The sequence below is a fragment of the Chelonoidis abingdonii genome, chromosome 9 (assembly GCF_003597395.2).
Source record: "Chelonoidis abingdonii isolate Lonesome George chromosome 9, CheloAbing_2.0, whole genome shotgun sequence".
Taxonomy (NCBI): domain Eukaryota; kingdom Metazoa; phylum Chordata; order Testudines; family Testudinidae; genus Chelonoidis; species Chelonoidis abingdonii.
Window position 1 is genome coordinate 77,285,974 of NC_133777.1, and position 24,526 is coordinate 77,310,499.

The 24,526-nt window shown below is 41.0% G+C and overlaps 1 protein-coding gene and 1 pseudogene across 1 annotated transcript in view; both read right to left on the reverse strand.

The window, feature by feature from the left end:
- Window positions 1-24,088, reverse strand: part of IGF1R (insulin like growth factor 1 receptor) — a 273,472-nt gene extending 249,384 nt beyond the window's left edge. Inside the window, exon 1 of the mRNA XM_032783031.2 lies at window positions 23,920-24,088. Within this exon, the coding sequence (XP_032638922.1) occupies window positions 23,920-24,013 (94 nt within the window). The 5' untranslated portion in view covers window positions 24,014-24,088. The remainder of the gene's footprint in view (window positions 1-23,919) is intronic.
- LOC116826374 (U4 spliceosomal RNA) lies at window positions 23,348-23,427 on the reverse strand (annotated as a pseudogene).
- Window positions 24,089-24,526: the final 438 nt, after the last annotated feature.

Below are 24,526 nucleotides of genomic sequence, written 5' to 3' on the forward strand. Positions count from 1 at the left end.
TGGCACTGCTGAGGCTGTGTCGCTTTAGCAGCACAGTGTAAACACTTCCTACATCAACAGAAGGTGGTTTTCCACCTATAGTTAATCCATTTCTGCAAGAGATGGCAGCTAGGTTAAAGGAAGAATTTTTATGTCAATCAACTGTGTTTATATAGAGAGTTAAGTTGACCTAACCACAGCACTCAGGGAACAAAACTTTTCACAGCCCTGAGCAACACAGCTAGGTCAATCGAATTTTTAAGTGTACAGCAGGCTTGAGACAAAAAAACCTGCTAGGGGTATCTGTAGAAGCTACACTGGTTTTAAGAAGGCTGTCTGGTCACTGTATACCACTGGTCATAGACTTCCAAAGACAAGAACTGTACGTTCTTGAACTCAGTTGGACCTACATGGCAGGAATAGTTGACATAGCCCAGGACTGGTCTACAGTACCCTTGTGTAAGAGTGGGAGAATTTTGGAATTTTCATCCAAGCAGAGGTAAAGGCCCAAGGCTCTACACCTGAGGCAATGCTCTCAGAGATTCCAGATAAGGGGTAGCTAGCTCAGTGACACCTTTTAAAACTGTCAAAAAGCTACCTGCATTGTCATACCATCTACTGCAAATATCTAAGCGGTAACTAAAAGTATCCCTTTCTAAGGTGCATACTGCAGGCAGCGGAAGTTAATTGCAGAAAGACTGGAGACATTCCTTATAGTCCATCCCCTGATAACACGGGATTCTTCCACACAGTATATTCTTGCGTTTTGTCTTGCTAGGAGAGATACTCTCTGTCTGGGGGGGGGAAATGAACCACTTTTCACTTTTGTTCAAGGTTTTTTTGTTTTGTTTTTTTTTACTTAATTAAACTTCAGGTTCTCAGGCACCAAACGCAATGCTGCCATGTTTGGTTTGCAAACACGGCAGGGGAATATTTGAAGTTAAATCATTAAAGTATTCCTGTTTATATTTAGGGGCTTGTTTTGCGCTTAACGAGTCAATATCTGGGGACAAAGCTAACCAATGGTTATCTTTTAGATGACTTTAGAGACTAGAGACTATTGTGTAATCTGAGATCTCACTGTTAAGAAACACTGCCTGATGAATTCTAGTTTGGTTTCTTACACGCCTTACTTCTAGTACCACTTTATACAATATTCTTCTGCACTGGTGGGAAAAGGAAGTGTAACAAAAAGGACCATCCCCTATCCTCTGTGTACTTACGGATGATTGACAGTCTCCCTACATCATCCGTTAGCCAAACTCTACAGATTTTGTTTTAGCCTTATAACTCTTCTATACACTTTCTACACAAGGTCCATCATGTTACTCAGGTGCCAAGAATCATGCATAACAGTCATCAAAGCCTCATAGAGAAGGATGCTAATTTGATCTAGATTACAAAGCCTCTGCATACCAACTTTTAAACTGATTTGACTTAATTGTTCTAACTCATAAATGCAATTGAATATTGTGTCCACGATCAACCAAAAATTTATCTTGGCATTGCTGGTTTCTTTTTATCTCCCTGTCATTCAACTCCACACACACAATTTATGTGCAGACCTTTTTCAGGTTAACTATTCTTGTCTGTCCTTCTGGATGGATGGGGAGAACTGCAGGAAGGCACTAGTGCACAGTCCACATTTGAGTGGTTTAGCCTGTGTCCTCAGTGCAAAGTTGGTGGGTTTCCAGCCCAAGTGAAAGCAACACCGAGACTTTAAATCTATACCCAAGGAAGGTCAGCTGTCTTGGGTTTAAAGCACCCAACTCAGGTGAGAGGGCTGTGTGTGAACAGGAGGAGAGGGTTATAGGCACAGCCAAATAAGAGCCTAAGTTAACTGTATAGTTAAGATATACTTTGTGCTGCATCACATGGTTAACTTAAACAGATCATAAATAAGGTATAGAATCCAAACATATGAAGAAACTTTCTTGTACAGAGAGTAAGTAAAAGCTTAACTCCTGGAAGGTAAATTCAATTCTCTTTTTGCAGGAAAGAAGGAAAAAGTGTCAGCCTTTGTGCTGTTTCTTAACCCACAGGATCACTTGCCTGACAGCACCAAAAAAAAAAAAAAAATATCACTATGGAAGACAATACACAAGTGAGTAGGTGGCATATTATGATCAGTAACTATGAGAGCAAAACCATGAGAATGATATTTAAGCTCTATGTTAGTAGTCGTAGTCTAATGCCTGCTAAAGCAAAAGTGTAAGACTGAAAATTACAAGCTGTTTATTATAACAGAATTTATGTGATAATAGAGCTTAACAGAAATTGTCTCTCTAGGGGACCTCTCTTCACCTTCAAAAAGGCTGCGTGTACAATTTTATTTTATTTTTATTTTTTTTAACAGTTGTCTACACATCCAAGTGACTCAGCAACTGGCTGACAGCAACCTGTAGCATGTACAATTAAGTTGGACAAGTAAGACAGCCAGCTCTCGCAGGATGAAAATCATCAGCATATGGTTGGGCTCAGCAGCCCACATTTATGGCCACTATACAGTGCTTTTAGCTGCCTACTGCCTATCGCTGCCTCGGAGTGTTTTAAATCTAGATCTGTCAACTAGTCCAGACCATTTCAACTTCATTAAAAGGGAACTGCCAGCACAGTACCATCATACACAACTGCACTGAGCTTCCAATAGTCACAACAGAGCTCAATAAAAAGTCAATGGGAGATTATATTTATACCCCCCTGTAATCTATAAATGATTTAGAGTCCCAATGTGATTTACTTTAACAATACCTAGGACTTGACCACTAACCTTCGCTATCTGTCCCTCCCCTAAAGAAACAGATTGATTTTCCTTAGCCTTCTATGGCAATGTTTGGTTAAAACAAACTGAACTAAAACTTCCATTAATCCCAACTTCCGCAAGGCTGGAGTTTTAAAAGAAAAGTTAAACAAAGTGTCTGAATACACAGGAAAAAAAGGTGCTAGTTTCAGATCAAGTGAGCTTAACAAGACTTTAAAGCCCCTTTCACTCCCCTGTAGACACACCGAATCACCTTTAAAATCACATTTCTAGGTCATATTGTAGCCTGTTCTCCCACACAGGTTATAACATGAGCAATCCATTCGACTGAAAAGGTGTTTAGCACTTAATGCAGACACTGTTTAATAAGTTAAAGGGACTTTCCAAGCACGTTTAACTTGACTGAGCTAATCAGATTGAAAACAAAGTACCTTTTTCTCTCGTGGACAGGGGGAAACATGTGGATGAGTACAAGAAGAGAGACAATGTGACTGATCATTTAGGCCACAGGTAGTCAACAGGTGAACTGCATGCCAAATCCGGACTGTCAGATGCTTTCAATGAACCGCAAAAATCTTTTTATATACTTATTGTTATTGCGGTGTGAAAAATATTTCTCCGAAATCTGGATCTTGACTATACCTTGACCAAGAAATTTGGACCTTGCCAAAAAATTGACTACCCTGATTTAGGCCTTGTCCACACAGGAGAGTTATAATCAAGCAATAAGGTAAAGTGTGAATTTAAACCAATGAAGTCACACTAATGTAACTACCCATGCGATCACTCTATCTTACCAGAAAAATGAGAAGAGATGGGTGGCCAACAATGGGTATCCACGGTGACAAAAGCCAGCAGGAGCGAGACTGGGTTCTAAATGAATTCAAACATGGAAAAGCTCCTATCCTGATTGCTACAGATGTTGCATCCAGAGGCTTAGTTTTTTTCACATAAAGGTGCAGTCTTTGTGGCAAGGCCTAGGCATGACAATCGGAGGACTCGAGGGGGATGGAGGACTATTGCAGTATAAAAATGAGTTTTCAGTTTAGCTTATGTCATCTGGAAGGGGTTTCAACTAAGCCAAGAAAATACACTCAGAGACCATATGGGAAATTATACCTGCATAATTATTTCAGTGTAATTGGTAAACCCTTCCTGTGTAGACAAGCCCTTACTGTCTCCTAAGCCAGTTAAGATGAATTGTGCTACAAAGACATAACCTACGCAGGCAGAGAGCAACAGGATGCAAGTACTTCTGCATAGAGCACTCATTTTTTCAAACATGAGGTAAAGAGGAAAGGCAAACACAAACATCCTGGAGTTTCATCAATTATAAAAAAAACTGAGTTTTACTATCCACAAGAGAGCTTTCAATCATCAACTTAGGACTCTCACTGTACATCTCTACAAATCATCTTAAATCAATTCTACGTTGTGGCTTTTTTTCCCCACCTTAAGTTAGAATATGTAGGGGAAAAAACGTTGGTATGAAAACCAGGACACGTGCCTCACTGAAGCAGTGAAATGGTCTTCCTCAAGTCCAGTGGTTCTCAAACTGGGGCTGCCACTTGTGTAGGGAAAGCCCCTGGTGGGCCGGGCCGGTTTGTTTACCTGTCCCATCCGCAGGCCTGGCCAACTGCGGCTCCCACTAGCCGCGGTTTGCTGCTCCAGGCCAACGGGAGCTGCAGGAAGCGGCACGGGCCGAGGGACGTACTGGCCGCTGCTTCCAGCGGCTCCCATTGGCCTGCAGCGGTGAACCATGGCCAGTGGGAGCCGTGGACCTGCTGACAGGGCTGGTAAACGAACTGGCCCAGCCCGCCAGGGGCTTTCCCTACACAAGTGGCAGCCCCACTTTGAGAACCACTGCCCAAGTCACTTAAGTATACTTGGTTTCTACATTTTAGCTTGTAAGATCTTCAGCTTGAGGACTGTCTTCTACTGTGTTTATACCTTGCTTAACACAGTGGAGCCTCCAACCCCTGATGCAGCCTTTAGACACTAGCAGAACTTTCAATGAATAGGTGCATGTTTGCATTTCTGATTAGTGAAATAATTAGCTTATTATTCAACAAAACATGTATGTTCTATATTGTCTGGCAGCTGCAAATGCCACTACTAAAAGCATGTCAGAATATTTTATTAGTCAAGAAACAATCTGCTACACTTTTAACTCAATGTGGGAAGGGCAATGTCAGAGTGAAATGCATACGGTCCCCTCTGCAACCTAAGCAGATGTCTCTGAAGAGAACGGGGTACAAAACACTGTCACAAGTGCATGCCCAACAGATGCGCAGGAGGAGACTTTGGGCTCAATGACTCAGACTGCCCTGCAGAGCAGGGCGGCTGTGAGAGACAGTCAGCTCAGCAGAGATTCTACCCATTCTGCTCGTCTTCTTCAGCCCCAACATAAGGAGAAGCTACAACCACCCAAGTAGCACAGTCAAGCTTCTCAAATCTTCTGGGAGACTCCCAGCTTCAGGCACCCACTTCTGATCTCCCACCTTCACTAGGACAGCAGGGGAGTTATTCTAGGCCATACCTCTGTTTTGAGTAATGGAGGACTGCAGCCAAGAAAAGACCATATCAGGAATCTATCCTCGCCTACCGCGGTTCCAGCTGCTCCAAATAACGGAGGCTGAGAACAACAGAAACGTATGGGAAGCATTTTTAAAAACAAGTAACTGCGAGCAGTTCTGATGAGAGGAAAAACTCTATTTGCACCACTGGATAATTGTGCTTTAATTTTAGGTATTTGATTTAGGAAAAAAAGTCATCTTAACATGAACTGAATTGAACTTCTGTACATTGAACCAGAATTATCTTAGGCACAGAGGCTTCCCAAAGACAAGTCATCCAGAGGCTTTCAAAGCAGATCATACTGTTGTCGAAGACTAAACAGGGAAGGCAAGCTCTAAAAAGAGCATACGTTTCTCTTGAAGAACAGGTAACCTAAAATTAACTACAATCCACAGTCCCACCTAACACAATGCTGTGGGTACAGTTTTTGACAAGCACCAATGACATGCTTGACTTTATACAAGACACTGAAGGCAGATTCTGCCCCAAAGAGCTTACAATAGAGAAGCCATGGGGAATCTTCAAGAGCTTTGCTTCTGGGATTTCATGTGCTGTGGTAGTGGGGGTGGAGGATTTTTCTGGGGGTTTTGTTGTTGTATTTTTTTTTATTTTTATTTTTTTTAAAACAGCATTTTGACCAGCATGGTTTGTCATTTGGGAGCTTGTGGAAATAATAAGTTTTCATGAAGGATCTGAAAGAAAAGAGGGGGGAGGTACCTGTTGCACTTGAAAATTAAGGACACCCCAAGCATACAAGATTGCAAGATCATGGAGCAGGTGTAATGGGAATGGCAGAGCAGGCTTCCTTTAGAGTGAAGGTAGGGTTATGAGAGGTGTGAACAAAAATGCAGAGAGGGATGTAACAGTACAGAATCTTGAAAGGGAAAATGAGAATCACTAATCTGATATCCAAAATATAAAAGGAGTTCGTTTATCAGATGGCCACCAATAATCTGATATTTATTGCATCCTCTATTTCAGTGTTTCCTAAACTTGGGATGCTGCTTGCGTATGGAAAGCCCCCGGCGAGCCGGGCCAGTGCGTTTACCTGCCCCGTCCGCAGGTCTGGCTGATCGCGGCTCCCACTGGCCGCAGTTCGCTGCTGCAGGCCAATGGGAGCTGCTGGATGCGGCGGCCAGTACGTCCCTCAGCCCGCACCGCTTCCAGAAGCTCCCATTGGTGCGAGCCGAGGGACGTACTGGCCGCCGCATCCAGCAGCTCCCATTGGCCTGGAGCAGCGAACTGCGGCCAGTGGGAGCCGCGATCAGCCGGACCTGCGGACGGGGCAGGTAAACGCACTGGCCCGGCTCGCCGGGGGCTTTCCATACGCAAGCAGCGTCCCAAGTTTAGGAAACGCTGCTCTATTTGATACAAGCAAGGGTAAAAAAGGACACTCTCTCACGCTAATTTGCATTCTTCAAGCAGCCACATGAAATACATTGAAAAAAAAAATAGGAGCATAATTCACAGAGCCTCCTCTTCAACATATCCAAAGAGTCATAAGAGAAACAGTTCAGAATGGATTTACATGCTAACCCAGCAACTCAAATTCCTGGCACCTAGTAATTCTCATACACACTGAAAAAGAACAATTCAAGACCATGGGAAGGAGTTTAGTTCACGCAATAATCCAAAACATCTTCTTAAGAATTCCCCTGAAAGCCCTTAAATGCCTAAACTTCCAAAATGTATTCCCCAAAGCCTCAAGCTACAGCAACAGGAAATACAGCTTTTTTCTCTTCAATGGATGCTTTTAAATAAGGGGAGAAAAAAGTCAATCAGCATTAGACCCATTACAAATCCTGAAAAAGCTGCAGATCCAGGAAGTGGGGGTTGGGGAAGAGTTTGATCCTCAGATGGTCAGCTTGAAAACCCTGCCTCTTTTTTTCAGTGAGCTGAAAGGGTCAGGAATTTCAGAAATGCTACGTATTTTGCATTATTTTCTGAAACTTTACCAAGGGCTGGAGGGATGCAAGGGGGAAGGCTGTAATTAACCTCTATGCTCCAGGGTATTTTCAGGAGGATATGCACTGTATTCCTTTCTAAACATGCAAGACAGCTTTTCATTCTTTTACATACTGATAGTGTCCATGGCCAATGATAAACCATTGGAATTATTTTTGAGTGGCAGAAACATGGGGTTACAGATTTTCCATGGTTATATAAAAACATTTTAAAATATTCCATTCCTCTAACATTGTTTTTTCTGCCACCAACACCAAACAGCAAAACATAGCTAAGACAGCGTGCCTCATCAAAGAGCATCCTGCTGGTTATGAAAAACACTCATTACTCTAGAATTTATGACAGTGCCTGTCACATACATTCTGCGCTGAGACAATGAAGGGACCCTTATACTAATGGGTAACTGGCTTCGCAGCAGTTTTTAAAGGATTTTTTTTAAAGTAATTTACACATTTGATTGGTTTAACAGAGTGTCATTCCATTTCAATGTAGCAATATCGGTCTCACAAGTTTCAAGATACCAACGTGAAGCTCTATATATCCGCGGTGGATTCTGCAAAGAAGCTTGGAGAATGTCAATAGTCAAATGACTGTACATCTCTTTGATGCCTGCCGGATGCTCCTCCTTATGGTTGAGGAATGGCAACTAAATTCCAAACTCTCACCATCCCTAAGCAACTCATGTTTGGGGTATTTAGGCCTCTCTAGGAACTAGCGCCCTTTCCATGAAATTTCATCATATTTCAATTATGCAACTGAGTATGTTCAGTTTGTTCAATTTTTTTTCACGAGCAAAGGAGCTTTTCTGGACAGGAAGCTGGACATCTGGTACTTAAGAAACCTGGGAGTTTTTTTCCTGTCATGTCTACAAGTTCTGAAAGCCAAGCTCTCTACTCAGGCAGTGAGATAAACCATCTCCTTCCCCGCTCTCATTTTCTGTAGTCCTAAAAATGACGGGTACGGAAGGGAATGCATACATTTTCCTCTTATAGCTACTTGGCTCTTTCCTCTGAAACAGCAGACTGTGGCCTTCAAATTATCTGATGGCACAAAGGTGCACTGTTTGTGGTCAGAACTGGGCAGTTACAAGACTGAACGCATATTACACTCTGCCTGGCTGATCGCATTCCTGCCTCACAAAACTGCCGGGATATCCGTCTTCTCACTTATCCCAGGGGTTCTCAACCTCTCTCTTTCTGAGCCCCACTCCCAACGTACTATAAAAACTCCAAGGCCCAGCAGAGGATGGGGGGCACCTCAGGACTCCTGGCTTCAACCACCAAGTTGGGGGGGGGGCCTCAGGGCTTTAGCCCTGTGGGGTGCCAGTGCTCTGGGTGGGGGGCTCAGGGTTTCTGCCCTGCAGGAGCACCAAGGCTCAGGGTTTGAGACCTGGCCAGGGGTGGCGGTGCCAGGGCTTCAGCCCTGCGGCTCCATTCCCGGTTTCAGCCCTATGGGAGAACCAGGGCTTGGGACACCAAGTTTCAGATCTGCCAGAGCTCATGACACCCTGCTTTAGCCCCACAGAGGGGCGCCCAGGCTCTGGGCTTTAGCTCCAGGCAGTGCTGGGTCTTGGGGCTCTCTGCAGTTCTGTTCCCACTTTCAGCCTCATGGGGGTGCTGGGGCTCAAGTGGCCCTGCTTCAGCCACAAGCTTTCAGCCCCTGAAACCAGCTTGCAGCCACCAAGGGGGCCATGGACCCATGGTTGAGAACCACTGCTTCATGCAACAACCCCCGGCTTCTGCCACGTGCCACTCTGCTCAAATTAGTAGGCACTCTTTCTTCTAGAATATCAGTGGTGCATGCAGAAGAAAAGGCTATTATGTAAAACAGATATGAGCACTACCGGTTCTAAGAATTATACATGGAACTGGTATTCCCACCTACACAGTTAAGGGTGCCTAACACTTTCCATTGTTAGACCATGCTTTCAGTTGCTTTTAACTTTGTCAAATTTTAAATATCCAGGCTGAAGTTTTCCATGCCAAGGCAGCAGAGACTCTACCCCCTATGCTGGCACACAGGCACCAACTTTCCAAAGCACCAGGAAAGTGCTCGACCCCTGGGTGACCCAGCCCCTGCCATCACTCTACCCTTTCCCCTCCAAGGCTCCACCCTTTTTCCCGTCCCCGCCTCTTTCCACACAGTTCCGCCCCCTCCCCCGAGCACCCCACATCCTTGCTCCTCCCCCGCAGCCTCCTGCACACCGCAAAACAGCTGTTTGTGTCGGGCAAGACGGAGGGAGGGGGAGGTATTGATTGCTGGGCCCACCGGTAGGCACTACGGGGGGGTGGGGTGTGCTCAACATCCACCATTTTTCCCCATAGGTGCTCCAGTCCTGAAGCACCCAGGCTGTGTGGAGAAGAAGAAAGAAGCTGACTGACTTGAACGCAGAGCCAGGTGATTAGCTGATTATTTCGTTTGCTGGCAGTTCCAAAAATTGAACAAAAAATTTGGTTCAAACCAAACCTAGAAATTCCAGTGAAGTTGACAAAAAATTTGTTCTTGGTCAAATGAAACAACTGCGTTTATAAAAAAGAAAGAAAAGGAAAGGAGGTGCTAGAAACACAAAATTGCTGGATGATGACCACAAAGTGGTGTTGTCACCCTTACAGTGGTTAGGGCACTCCCCAGGTTCAATTCTCCCCTCCGCTGTCTGATATGGAGAAGGAATCTGAACTTGGGTCTTCCACATGGCAGTGGTGTGACCCACTGCCTGGTGGTCAGGACAATCTGAGGCAAGTCCCTCATTCTCTCCTGTTGAATCTGTTCCTCTATGCCAGTGTTTCCCAAACTTGGGACACCGCTTCTGTAGGGAAAGCCCTTGGCCGGCCAGGCCAGTCCATTTACCTGCTGCATCCGCAGGTCCAGTCGATAGCGGCTCCCACTGGCCGTGGTTTGCTGCTCCAGGCCAATGAGAGCTGCTGGAATCAGCACAGGCTGAGGGATGGCCTGGCCACCGCTTCCAGCAGCTCCCATTGGCCTGGAGCAGCAAACCATGGCCAGTGGGAGACATGATTGGCCGGACCTGTGGATGGGGCAGATAAATAAACCGGCTCAGTCTGCTGGGGGCTTTCCCTACACAAGCGGCGTCCCAAGTTTGGGAAACACTGCTCTATGTATAAAGTACCCAAATACTCATTGGGCTACAAGGAGAATGCGTCAACAACCCCAGCAGCTAGGGCACTCACCTGCCATTTGGAAGACAAGTTCAAATCCCTTCTCCACATCAGGAAGAGGGGGGAACTGAATCCAAGTCTCCCACATCCCAGCTGAGTGCCCTAACTGCCGGACTAAAGATTACAAGACTGGCACCACCATCAACTTCTCTTCCAGCTGTTCTGTGAATGGTGCCTACATCCCAAAAAAACACACACAACTTTTGGCCAAAACCACTGAGCAAATTCTTGTCAAAACTGCAAACAGTTTTGGGCCAAGCAAAATTGAATATTTGGGTGAATAAACTATTTGTCCAAAAAAGTCACTCAGCACTACCTGAATGCCACACAGAACTCAATCCTATCCCTGCCTCTGCCACCAGGTTCCTGTGTGTTGCTAGGCAAGTCACTTGCACCAAACTTTTCACAAGTGGTCAATAACTGCACATTACTCATTTTCTGGGTTCCCAACTTGAGACATGCACGGTCTTATTTGTAGAAGTTCTGAGCAGCCCCAGCTGCAACTTTCATTAAGGGGAACTGTGCTCTGAAAATATAAAATGCTGTGGGTGACCATACTTCCCGTTTTGGCCGGGACAGTCCCTTTTTTAAGTCCTGTCTCATCCATCCCAACTATTTTGGCAAAATTGAGCGTTTGTCTCATTGCTCTTGCCAACTGATCTTCAGCTGATGTAACACCAGCCTTGCACAGGCAGGAGGGCTCAAGAGAGTGATTCAGACTGGGCTGGAGGAAGAGGACCTTGGCACAGCCCTGCATGGGCAGGGGGGTCTCGGGTCAGTTCCAAGCAGGTGGGGGGGGGCGGTCCTCAGGCAGGGAAAGTGTTCCATTTTCCCTCTAGGAAAATATGGGTCACCCTAAAATGCTATAAAAATTATAAGTACTCTGAAAAAGTCAGGCCCTAAGTGTCGCAAATTAGGCATCCAAATCAGCAGACACCTGATAATTTTAGCATTAATCTGTTGGTCAGTTCCCCTTCTGCAAAATGGGGTGTTATAAAGAAACTCAAATGTTTGGGAACCACAGATGTAAGTGGTTCAAAAACATTTTTCCTGCATGACCCTGTTTTTGGATATATTGCTTCCAGCGACCCCAGGAAGCACTGAGGACACCATTTTGCTTTACAAAATGGCATCCTCCTCACAGCATGACCTTGCATATAAGGTGCATGCAAGGTCACGCTGTGCGGAGAATGCCATTTTGTAAAATGTCATCCTCTGCACACTCAGGACTGATGCAATGCGACCCCACCTGGGGTCACGACCCACAATTAGGGAACTGTTGACTTGGATACTACGATGATGAGTGTCATAGAAGCCTATGAGGACATTAATTCTGTATTCAAGATTTAGATGTTGTGCAGGCCTCAGGCCACCCAATGAATGAGCATAAAAAAAATATTTAATAGGTACACATTCTGCGAGACCATCATTCTTGCACAATGAATAAGACAGGGATCCTATTGGGAAAAAAAAACAACATGTGGTGATGTAATTGAAGACTATCATAATACGTAAGCACAAAGAGACCGCATTAAGGTTGCATGAGCGACCTTAATTCTAGCATTTCCTAACTTGTGTGCTTAACTTGGCAACCTTAACATTCTTTTAGTGTAGGGCTGGGTGGGATTTTGTTTTCTGGTGTTTTGTTTTGTTTTGTTAAGAATTAGACTGCCTCCTTAGTCACTCAGTTAACAACCAAGACTCCCCGAAATCAAGTCTCAGGTTTGCTAAGAACAAATTTCTGCACACATCTTGGAATGCCTGGTAAAATCTTGCTTCGCAGTAAAAAAAAAAATTTTTTTTTTCCAATCTGGAGGAAAAAGTCATCCAGCGATTTCAATACATTTTAAAAACATTCATGAAATTAAGTCACTGAATACCTCTATAAAAATCAGGGATTATTTCTACAAATTGGGAGTTACAATGCAAATACATGCAAGAAAATGCTTTTCTTCAGAACCTCTGCATGCTGACAGCTTCTGAAGCATGAACATAAGAATGGCCTTACTGGGTCAGCCCAAAGGTCCTCTAGCCAGGTATCCTGTCTTCCAACAGTGGCCAGTGCCAGGTGCCCCAGAGGGAATGAACAGAACGAGTAATCATCAAGTGATTCATCCCCTGTTGCTCATTCCCAGCTTCTGGCAAACAGAGGCTAGGGACATAATATTTGACCACCCCCTGTTTTATCAAGCATGACTACCAATACTGTTGCTCATAAAATGGGCCAGTCTCCATTTTTTAAAATTCAGCTATAATATTTAATTTGAGACTTTTCTATCCCACTAGTGGACAAATAGAGGCTAATACAAAGATGTTGTCATCATCAACGTACGTTTTTTTATTTGCTGCTCAAACAAACAAGAAAACAAAAAGCCCACAATTTATAACTGTCAAAGTAGTATTAAAACAGGACCAAATCCGCAGAGAGAAAATAAGTGTGAACCCAACTGTGCAGCATTGCAACATCACATCAGATTCAAACATTCCAAGTGTCTGTCTCTCTCTCACACACACTGCCATGTGCTGTGGACAATTTCAAAATACTGTCACTGATGTTAAATACACAAACACCAATAACACTTCACACAATGTTGGCTTGCCCACTGAAATTAGTTACACGTGTTGTTGGGTTTGAGCTTTTTTTGTTAAAACATTGGAAACTTTTTTGCCAGGTTAACCAATCCTGACTTTAGTCTACTTGGCATTTCTAAAGCATTGTCAATAATATAAAGCTCCATTCAGACCACTACAAAAACTGTTAATAGCTAGATCTTACCAGACTCCTCCTTAGAGGTAAGCATTTAGTCTGTCTAACTGCAAAACGGACTGTCTGAAATGGAAGTGCATCTGTAACAGAGGAAGTCATCCAAAAATTACTGCCCAAGAATGTAGGGAAGCTCCATTTTCAGTCTTGATGCTTTCTGGTTTGTGATTTTTTCACATATTGTTCAGAGATGAAAGAATTGAGAACAGAGATTGCATCTGTTGCCATCACAGTTTAACCACAGTCTATGTATTTATACAGTGGAACCTCCAAAATAACACTGCATCTGTTAAGATGACAGTATTTTTCCATAGGAGCTCTGCTGTGTTGCAGAGCAAGTCTGACATTGTTGCTTTTGAAGTGCTGATTGTGATCCACCCCAAATTCCTTTATAATCTTCCTCAAATGTGTTGAATTGTAAAGCTGTTGTTCTCTTAGTATGGCTTGGAAACAATAAAATGTTAATTCATCTGATTGGTGGGCAGTTGGCACTAAAGCTCTTCTACTGAGAATGCAACATGTTTATTTAAACAATGAGCCACCAGGAAACAAAAATTTGATTTCTTGATGCACACAAAATAAAAGCATATAAAACTAGAACTTTCCTGCATAGCTCTCCATCACTTTCACAGCTCATATTCAATAGAAACACTGCAATTCTCCCACTTCTGTTACAGCTGCATGATAGCTCACTAATGAACCACCTTTAAGAGAATATTTGTACACTTCTACAGAACACTTGGACTTAAACTGTTAAGGTGGACACAACCTCAGGTTTTTACTGTGATTCTAGCGATTTAGTTTAGGCCTAAAACACAGGGGTAGGGTGAGGTGTTTTACAAGCCTCCTGTATAAGAACTGGTATGAATAAGGAGATTTATTCATTTATTAAATTTTCCTTGCTGCGGTGAAATTCAAACAGCATTTTGCTAGCACATGAAAAACAGACAATGAAACTGAACAGAATCAAATGATTTTTTTCAGCCAGTTTCTGTCCAAAACCTTAGGTAACTCCCAGATTCACAACCCAAGCTGGCTCAAAACCCTGCCCTTGTTCTCAAACAAACCTAGGTCAAGTCTCAGTTTTGCAACACTACAAAACCAGATGAATTTCTCCCAATGTTGGCCTTTCCCTAGGTAAGTTCATGCATCAATAACCTCCATCTGGGGTCTAGCACATGGCAGGACTACAAGAAAAGATGATCAACCCGTTAACAGAAAATTCCCCTCTGCTGGGTCTCCAGGGAATACCAAAAGGTAGGCTTTAAACTCCAGCTACCTGTGATAGGACTGGCAGTTCTCCTTGTCTTTGGCATTTTCCTCTGTGCTGGCTTACAGAGCTTCCTTCTGTCCAACCTCAGTATCTCACAAAAGGGGGAGAAAGAAGAAAAAGTGTACAAACACCTTTTCTAACAACAAATGACATCTGTCTCTGACACTGCTGGGAGGCCCCTTCCCTCAGTTTCTCCTGGGAGACTGGATATTGCAGGAAAGCAATGAAAAACAGAACAGTGTCAAAAAATTCTTAGCCACCAGAAACTTAGGGGGGAAAAAAGTTTAACTACAAACTAATACAGAACCACAAGCTGCTTCCACCTGCTAAAAACTGGAAACAACTGGACAACAGCCAAAAATTCTCCTGGTCAGGAGGAGGGATCTCACCAAAATTCTGGAAGACTCCCACCAGCTGAAAAGGAGAGTGACACTGATGTACCTGACTGGATAGGCGTTCACTGAGAATTTTTCTGCTCCTAAACTGGGTTTCTGGTAATAAAGCCAACAGGAGTCTTCTGCCAAAAATCTAGAAATCAAAAAAGTCTCTCTCTGCATCTTCTTAACTCCAGTGGCATTTTGGGAATGGATCTAATCCCAATGGAAATTTATGAAATTTAAGTACATTAGGCAATGATGTGTATTTAACTATGGGTAAACGTTTGGGGAAAGCATTCATTGATCGAGAGAAAACAGAATATTCCACTGATTTCAAACAAGGTATTTCCAATCTGATTTCACTCAGCTGAGTTTCACTGTGGCCCACCACTGCTCTCTGATCACAAACCATCCCTCTTTCAACAGCGTAATGGAGGTGATACTGGGATTCCTACCAGGTTCATGTCCCCAGACCCTCTTTGGGGATGCCAAGTTTCTTCCATGAGTAGGGATTCCCAACTGGAACCACCTGACCCCAGCACCATGTCCTTCTGGCATCTAGAAGGCCCTCTCATATCCATAACATCTCCTGGCTATTTTGTGGCTTGCCACACCACTTCGATCTCTTCCTCCCTATGAATAGCTTTCCCAAAGTGAAACAGATTTGATTCTTACCCGTTGATCACTGCCCATTGGTTTCTGAATAGCTAAAGTAAAACAGATTGGAACGATGTTAAATTTCAACATATCCCTGATAAAGAAATGAGGTGCCTGTCCTTACATGCCACAAAAACAGCAATGAATCAGATCATGTTTGGTAAAGTTGTTTTTGTAACCATGTGTGCCAGAAAAAAGCCCTCAGCCCTATTTATTTTTAATCAAAAGTTTAAATTCTGTAGACACACATCACCTGTTCCTACTATCACTAACAAGGAGACTTCTTAAGCCTTATATCAGGGTCCATTCTGTTTCAGCAGAATCTAGTAGTTAACCGGGTGTAATGGTCTACACCAGGGGTTGGCAACCTTTTAGAAGCCGTGTGCCGAGTCTACATTTATTCACACTACTTTAATGTTTTGCATGCCAGTAATATATTTTAAAGTTTTTAGAAAGTCTCTTTCTGTAAGTCTATAATATATAACTAAACGATTGTTGTACATAAAAGTAAATAAGGCTTTTAAAATATTTAAGACGCTTCATTTAAAATTAAATTAAAATGCAGAGTCCCCCAGCCTGGTGACCAGGACCCAGGCAATGTGAGTGTCACTGAAAGCCACCTCGCGTGCTGCCTTTGGTACCCGTGCCATAGGTTGCCTACCCCGGTCTACACCATACATATAGGAAACAGATGTTTTACCAACAAGATATCACATCACAAAACACAGCAACACAAACTAACAAGAAACACACAGAATTAAGGTAACAAAGTTCTCTGTACAATATCTTACCACAACACAGAGCTTCTGAAATATCCTGCTGCTCCTGAACATTTTTTATGTACAGCATGCCCCCCCCCCAACACACACACTTAACAGTTTCCAGTATGATTTTTGTATGATTAATTTTCATCATGGGGTAAGCCTGAGCCCATTACCCTGTCTGACATTTTGTGCAGTTTGCCCTTTACAAGTAAAGTTTCGAAATAGAACATATCTTGAATACAACAATGAAAACGTACTTTGTACTCTCTGCTAATTCAAACTTGCACGCTCACCAGTTATACCTGGTATATTATAATGGCATCTGAAACAAACAATACTTAGAAAAATGCATCATTTTTGCTCTAATTTATGGATGTTCTCTCTTACTATGAAGCCATTTGTTTTTAAACGGTCATATTTTTGTAATACAGTATCATGAAAAATTTAAAAAGAAATTTGTATAAACCTAGCTTATAAAGTTAACAGCAGGTATAACACATTAGATTTAAATAGATTGTGCTCTGAGAACGTTTAAATTCCAAGGGACAAAGGGATACTTGGACTATTTCAGATCATGCTCCGAACACTTCCAGCACCTGAACTTCAAAAATCCTCCCTTATTTCTGCAAAAAAACTGGACTATTTGCTTCAAGCATGAAGAGAACAGAAGTTACACAAACCTCCATTGAATAACTAAATTATTCAAATAATGGAAGGTGTGGTTGGAGAAAAATCAGAAAGGTCACCACAACACCAATTAAAGGAAAAACATACCACAGTCACACATTTATCTCCAGAATTAAAAGAGCTCTTTTGTGATCTATACACTCTCACATTTTGACACACACATTTTTTCCTTCTTTCCAAAATAAAGTAGTAAAGTATAAGAATTTTTTTTAAACCCTAACTAAAAGAGCGCTCTGATCAGAGCGGATATTCACACTTCTAAGTAAACAGAGCTATCTTTATAGCATGTAATGGCACCAACAACAGGTTTGCAGATAACACTCTCCCTGACAGGTCAGAGAGCTATTTCAATTAAAAAAAATTTCATTTTGCCAGCATCATGTGGGAGATGAACTCATCCAAAAACAAGTGTTTTTACAAACTCAGCTATTATTACCAACATTAATTCCTGCAGTAGCAAAAAATAGACAAGACATAAAGACAACATCTTTAATAGTACTTATTTCATCTGCAGTTATAGTACAGAAATATACTAACAACTTATGTTAATTATCTGATGGAAAAGAGCTTTTCCTTATTTTGTAGGAGACATGCACCTTAACTCAAAGAAGTCTGAACAATACAGTGTCTATATAAATGTGGTACTTAAAACACAAACTTGTCAGCAAAGAAAAATGTTAACCAGTTTATTCCTCTAATTAAAGAAATAAGTTATATTAAAATTTGTAGTAAAATTATACCATGTTCCTGCAAGAGCGTTCTTGTAGCACTTTCAAGGCTTATTTATCCCTGCATTCCTGTTCAAATATGATCATACTGCATCAATCAGGATTAAGGGGCATACTGAGCGAACGTGTGAAAAATTCATTGATATTAAACATGCTAGAAGTCATCAACAAAACTAGCCTGAGAGGCAATGATGCATGCTGATGTACTTACTGTCGAGACAACAAGAACAGCACTATCAGTTAAGAGGGTAGTTTGAGCTTTTTGAAAAATCTGAAGTTATTATTTAGAGTAGATTAAAATCAAGGCTTTAATATCAGGGTTTCTTAACAGTTTTGCCAAAAGCAAACTGACATGTTCTCTTTTGTAAACATATATATTATCTGTATTTTATAGGTATTATGTCAATTTTTGCTTTCAGCATACTAACAAATTTTAGATAGCCTTGTATTTGTATTCTAAAAGTTGCTTGTACCTTGTAATTTAACAAATTAATCATTGATTTAACTAACAGATCTAGAGAGATCACTTAGATTTAGTATTTGTGAAGGTTAATTAAACCATCTGTAAAAGACTGAACAAAATCTAAAACACACCACCAGCATCAGCTTTTGGTAAGAGATTATCTCCCTAATAAATCAATAAGTTACCAAACTCTCCTTTCTAAACCTTTACAAAACATTAGCAGCCCTGCCTTGAACAACTTTTTAACCTGTTTATGACTTTTGAGGAGTTGATAAATTTATAGTCCATTTGCAGAGCGTATAAAATGTTCATTCATATTATACACCTACATTGTCATTCATTTGCCTGTCTTCAAAGTCTGCCCCAGATAGTTTTGGATATACAGAATACATAGTATTATGAAATCTGTTCCGATCTTGAAATCAGATAGCACCTGCTGCAACTTAGCTAAGAAAACAGTATCAAAGCAAGTTAGCTAAAAAACTACACGTGCCTTCTTATCAACTACCATTTGTTGATTTCTGCTTTTGTGCAATAAAAGGTTTTGGAAACTTCCTTTTTTTAAATGGTTCATAGTTCATAAAAGACATTCCAGCTAACCTACTACACAGGAAAAAAAAAAAAAAGGCTGTCTAAATACCTTAGACAAGCAAAATTATACATGTCAAACACATCAAAACAGCAAAAACATTTCTTCCCTTCAAAATCATCATTGCATTCAAAGTGTTCTTTGAAACAGGAACTGTAACAGAAAGTCTTTTTATCTATGAAAACTTAGAGCAAATCTAATCTTTGTTAGAAAGACTGCTGCAATAAACTGAAGTCACACATAATTGCAAACAACTTTAACCATTGCTCAAAACACTTGAGATACAGCTTACTACAATACAGCATAAGTCATTTTTTAAATTTAGGGATACAGAGTCATCACATTTTTCCAATACAAAATTGCATTTGCCACTACTGAAGTTTTCATTAAGCCAGCTGCTATTAGGTAAGACCATAAAGTGTTTCCTAACAGGAGACATATACTAAAATTAAAGCAGGAAATTATTTGTTAAGGTCATAAACCAACGTTTAAGGGATGGTTTCAAAGGTCTGCAGTGCTTCCTCAGTTTAGGTGACATCTTAATATTACAGGAGGAAGAGATAAATTAATATCTTTAACATCTTATTGATTAATTCAACATTGTGTGACAAGGTACAGAGGGAATAGGTACAAACTAATTTCTATTTTTTGCTCAATAAATTTATTACAGGCTTTTGGGGGAATATATTTTTATTGCTTTAAATCATTTTACTCAATTTAGTCTGTAAACTACCTTGATGCATACATCACACATGACCATCTAAACAAGTTAAAAGAAAGTTGGGTTTCATGAAAGATCATGAAGTGATCAAAAAAAGTGTAAAAAATAGTTTGTTTTTACACAGTATTTGTACCTCCTAAAATTTAAGACCAGGAGGGATGTTATCATGCAGTTTTTTCTGTTCACAAATTATATAAACTATCTCCAATATAACTCATCATTTTAATCCATTAACTATTTTCTCTGAACTCACCAAACGAAAACTTTCAATGACCACCAGTAAAATTGAAGTCTACTGAAGAAGCATGAAAAATGGATCAAAAAAGGTTCTTAATTAATGCTAATGTAGTTTTAAAAGCACTATTACAACTTCAGTCCAATAATTTATATCCCTAAAAATACTGTATTGTATTTTAATGGTTAAGTCAAAGATTCTATTAAGCAGAAGAGAAATGAGTACATTCTTAAATGTAAATTTAGTAGAGCAAAAAAAACACATTTGAAACCATTTAACTACATCCCAAGTAAAGAACATGGATCTAAACTAGCCATTTAACAGTGTAAAGAGACTTAAAACTAGCAGGTTTTTCTTCTCGTGAAAACTTTAAACGTATAGGCTTTAAGGAAAGAAATCTAGAGTGCAGAAAATTAAAGGCAAAAAGAAAATTATTAAACTCGCATTTAGAGTTATTCTAACATTAATTTTAACAAGGATGATTGAAGGTTATTAGAATTCGTGTTCAACTTTCGCTTGTTTATAGAATTCACACTATTCCTCTATTACCAAAAAACTAATTTTTTCGGTTTCACTGAAGCAAAAACCATTTCTACTACTCCACGACTAACAAAATATTTGTCATTAGTTATTTAAACTCTTTAGTTGGACTTTCTTTACAGGAAGAAAAACATTTTTCTCCCCCAAAATACAGATTCTACAATTAAACTGGCTACTATGCATCCTCATTCCATAACAGATCCTATGTTCTGTCCTTTTAACACATTCTGCTTCATATTAGCACAATGACCACCATTTCCCAACCCTTATAGCCAGTAATTCATACAACCCTTTGTCCTGATTCTGATATTAAAATGATTTAACATGTGCCTTTACACTTCTTGTTGTGTTAGCATCGATTACCTCACTGTTTTTTCCGATGGACTCTAATCATAATTTATTGTTAAGAGAGAAGGGATATTTAGAGGTTATTTCCAGTGTACCTGATTATTATCAATCCCTTTAATACTGAAACATTTCCTGTTCAGTATCTAAATTGCCCAAAGAATTATGTAACTCATTCAACTCTCATCACCAAGCATATTAGGAGATATTGATGTTCATGCTACACACCTACACTGACTACATTCATAAGGATTTTTTACTATGCATCTTGAAATATGGCTCTAAAGATGCCAGCATGTACTATTGTTAGTTAATAAACATTTGGAACAAAGTGTAGGCTGCACGTATGGGCTAATGTTCAAAGCCAAGATAAACAGATTCGTTGACATAGCTATGGGTCCAAAGTAGCATTACACCAGGTACCACTCTAATGGTATTTTTATTCCAGGTGTCTAATTTTTTAAGGCACCCCTTTCAGCTTTTTCCCTCCCTAAATACCTAAGGTAAGGAAACTTAAGCTAAATTTCAATATGCTCAATACTGGTGATCTTACACAGGGGGGAAAAAAAAAAAAAAAAAAAAAAAGACATTCTGAGTTTAGGGTGCATCTTAAACCTGCCTCAAGGTTTAAAGGTTCCCCCCGCAACACCTAGCCATCTTACATACCACATGAATTACGACACCTGCATTCAAAGTTTATCTCAGGAATGGATTTCTTTGCTCTTTTGACAAAACGCTCCTATATTGTGAATATTTTTTTTCTGTGCATGTTGCTAATTGGAATTTTTCCTTTCAAAGTATTTGCATTTTAAAGATTTTTTTGGTCACAATAAATCAGTAAGATATGAGATTTAAAGAATTTTTTTTCCTCTCTGTTGTATCACCAGTGTACTCCTATTTAGGAATGCCTTGCTTGTTTGACCAGAAATGGAAGTGCCTTTTAGCTACATCATTATATATGAAAAAAAAATAAAAATAAGATCAATCCTCCTTCCTCTATTGTGGGGAGAGGAAAGAATACAAAGTGATGCAAAACATCTGTCTTGGGGTCATTTTTTCCCTTAGCAGTGAAGTTCTTTCAGTAATAACTTGTGAAAACAAAGGCTATTAAACTGCAAACTACGAAGTCAACGTAATTAGAGGCAGTATTCAGCTAAGACAAGCTTCTCATCTTATTTTGTCATATTGAAATGCCTGGATCGTCCTCAAAATAAAAGTATTTCATGTGAGATTTATTAACGGAGTCATTTTAGCTAGATGGCCCAAACACAAACATTTCAAGGGACTGAAAAATAAAATCTTATGTATTGCTGTTGCTTCTGTTAAGAGAATGTTTCTCCTCTCAACCATTCTTACTTGCAGATGTTCTGGACTTGCTAAAAATAATTCAAGAACATTGGGCTAGTGTATTCTTAAACTGACAGAATAAACGTTTAATTTTTTTACACTTATCAATCATCCGTTTACCTTGATTCTTCTAGCCACCAACACACACCACCACCAACCAAAATCAGCAAGCTCTGGGGGTTTAGTTTTCAACCCTGAGGATTAATCTCCTCTTTGGAAAGCAATTCTAGCTAAAAAAGTTCGACTTACCCAAGGAAAGAAAACTCTCCCAAGCCCTTGCTAGCCCAAGCATTACAATGTTAAAAGCCAAGCTGTGCCCTGACTTTCAAAGAGTTAATTGGCATTCACTGTCTAACGAAATACAATATTACTCGACATGTCTTACAGATTCCATCTACCCTAGCTTTGCCCGAAACGTTTCTACAACTGGTTTAATTGCTGGTACATCCAAGAACTTATTTTCCAACTTAAACTGACTACTTAAAGAAGCGCCTGGGTGGTTTTATGTTTTTAAGTGTCAGGAATTCTTTCCTCATATTTGAATGGATGAAATGCACTTTCTCCTCCGCACACCTTTTCGCAAGTAAAAATGAGTGACGTTAATTAATGGTTAGGGAGTTTTAAAAAAGTTAAACCATTCGGCTAGTGGGAACGGATCTAGCATTAAGAAAACCTCCTGTCTGCACAAACACTGAAAGACAAACAGAGGGAGATTGAGCACAATGTTAAAATGGTTGAAATAAAAAGGCCCATTTAACAACACCCCCAATCTCCCCCCAAAACGGGGGCCAAAGTAACCGTAATGTTAGGGGCCAGCAATCCAAAACAACAAAACAGAAGGAAATTGATCATCCGCACCGATTAATATACTGATCATTGCAATCTAGTCCATGTCAGCTCCCACCATTCCCCCCCCCTTTCTATTTTCCCCTACAACCAAAGAGGGCGGGCAGAGAAAATAATCACAGGTTTGAAATGTACAAAAACAAAGTCGGGGCTTTTGCAACTCCCAAACAACACGGCCAGACAGTGCGATTCCGAAAAGACCAACAACAGCCGCAAGAATCCACACCAGACATCGTTGTGCACTGGAGACACAACCATTTTCAGAGCGTACACACACACACACACAAGGAACCACGTTTTCCACAACGCAGAATTTAAACACCCACAAAGACGAAAACAACTCGTGCTCTTTTAAAAGAATCAACCGCAGAACTTCAGTTCTAGATATAAAAACAGCTTATGTAATGATTTCTTCGTCTCTAAGCCTCTAATCCTTCCAATCGTCAATACATTTGTCCGTCCCCTTCCCCCCACGTTGTACAGATCTATGTAAAATATTAGCTCAGTGGTCTCTCTAGGCTGGCATATAGTCCTTTCACATCTGTGCATCCCAAGAAGGGAAAAGTTTTCAACTAGCAATAATCACACCTCAGATTAACTTCATTGGTTATTATACTGCCACTGCGCAAAAAACAAACACAAAAACACTGCCTGCTCATTCACAGAAATCCTTTCACTTAGAGGTATTAAACCCTGATTTTAAAAAAAGGCATCCAGTGTTCCCTTCCAAACACTGGAAGGAAGTATTCCTGGGCCTTTCGATGTTTATTGGGCACTTTACACTCTTGGGAGTTTAAAATCTGAATATTAGGGGAAAATCTGGAGAAGCTTTAAGAAATCAACACAGTGGGTGAACAGATGAGGGGGTTGGAGAGAAGTAATGAACACTATTAACTCTTCAGGCACGGGAAAGTGTCTAAACTCTGGTTAAATTAAGGAATATCAAAGCCATCCACTCCAAGCGAGGAGAGAGGAAAGAGCAGCCTGAACTCAGCCTATTAAATGTGCTTAAGGAGCAGACTCAAGAACAGGAAAACACAAGCAGCCCCTGAAACTCAAAAGCCACCGCAGTGCAAAACAAGCGCACCCCCCTCCACCATGTTAAATGAAACGCAAAATACTCACTTTCTCCATTTGTTGGCCACAGACAAAGTGTGGCAAAGAAGAGCAGAAACCCCCAGAATAAGGTCAGGGACCCTCCTCCAGCGCCAGACTTCATTCCTTTTTTTTTTAAATTACGGACAAAATCCCCTTTTCCAAAAAAAAAAAAAAAAAAAAGGTCCAAATTTCTCCCCCTCCTCCACTCACACAGAAGAGCTATAAATTGGGAGAGTGAGGGGAGACCTAGGGGAGACCTAGGGAGAGGGGAAAATTACCTCCTCCTCCCACACGCACACACAAAAAACACCCCTTTGGGTTTGAAAATTAAAAGGTTTCTATTTCCCTCACTGCTGTTCTGCCGGAGAAGCCACCCACAGACAACAATGAAAATGCTGGGTTGGGGCTCCCCCAGAAAGGGCGAAGCAACACTCCCCTCAGCGCTGCCTGCAGTGATACAATGTGCACAGAAGTCGCAAACATGAAGCACATTGAGGCTGGCGGTCTGTATCTTCAGCCTCCATTTTCAAACACCACACAGGCGCAGCAAACACACGCAAAAAAAAAAAAAAAATCTGGATGGGAAAGGGGGCGGGGGGGAATGCAAAACAATCTTATGAGGGAGAAGGAAATA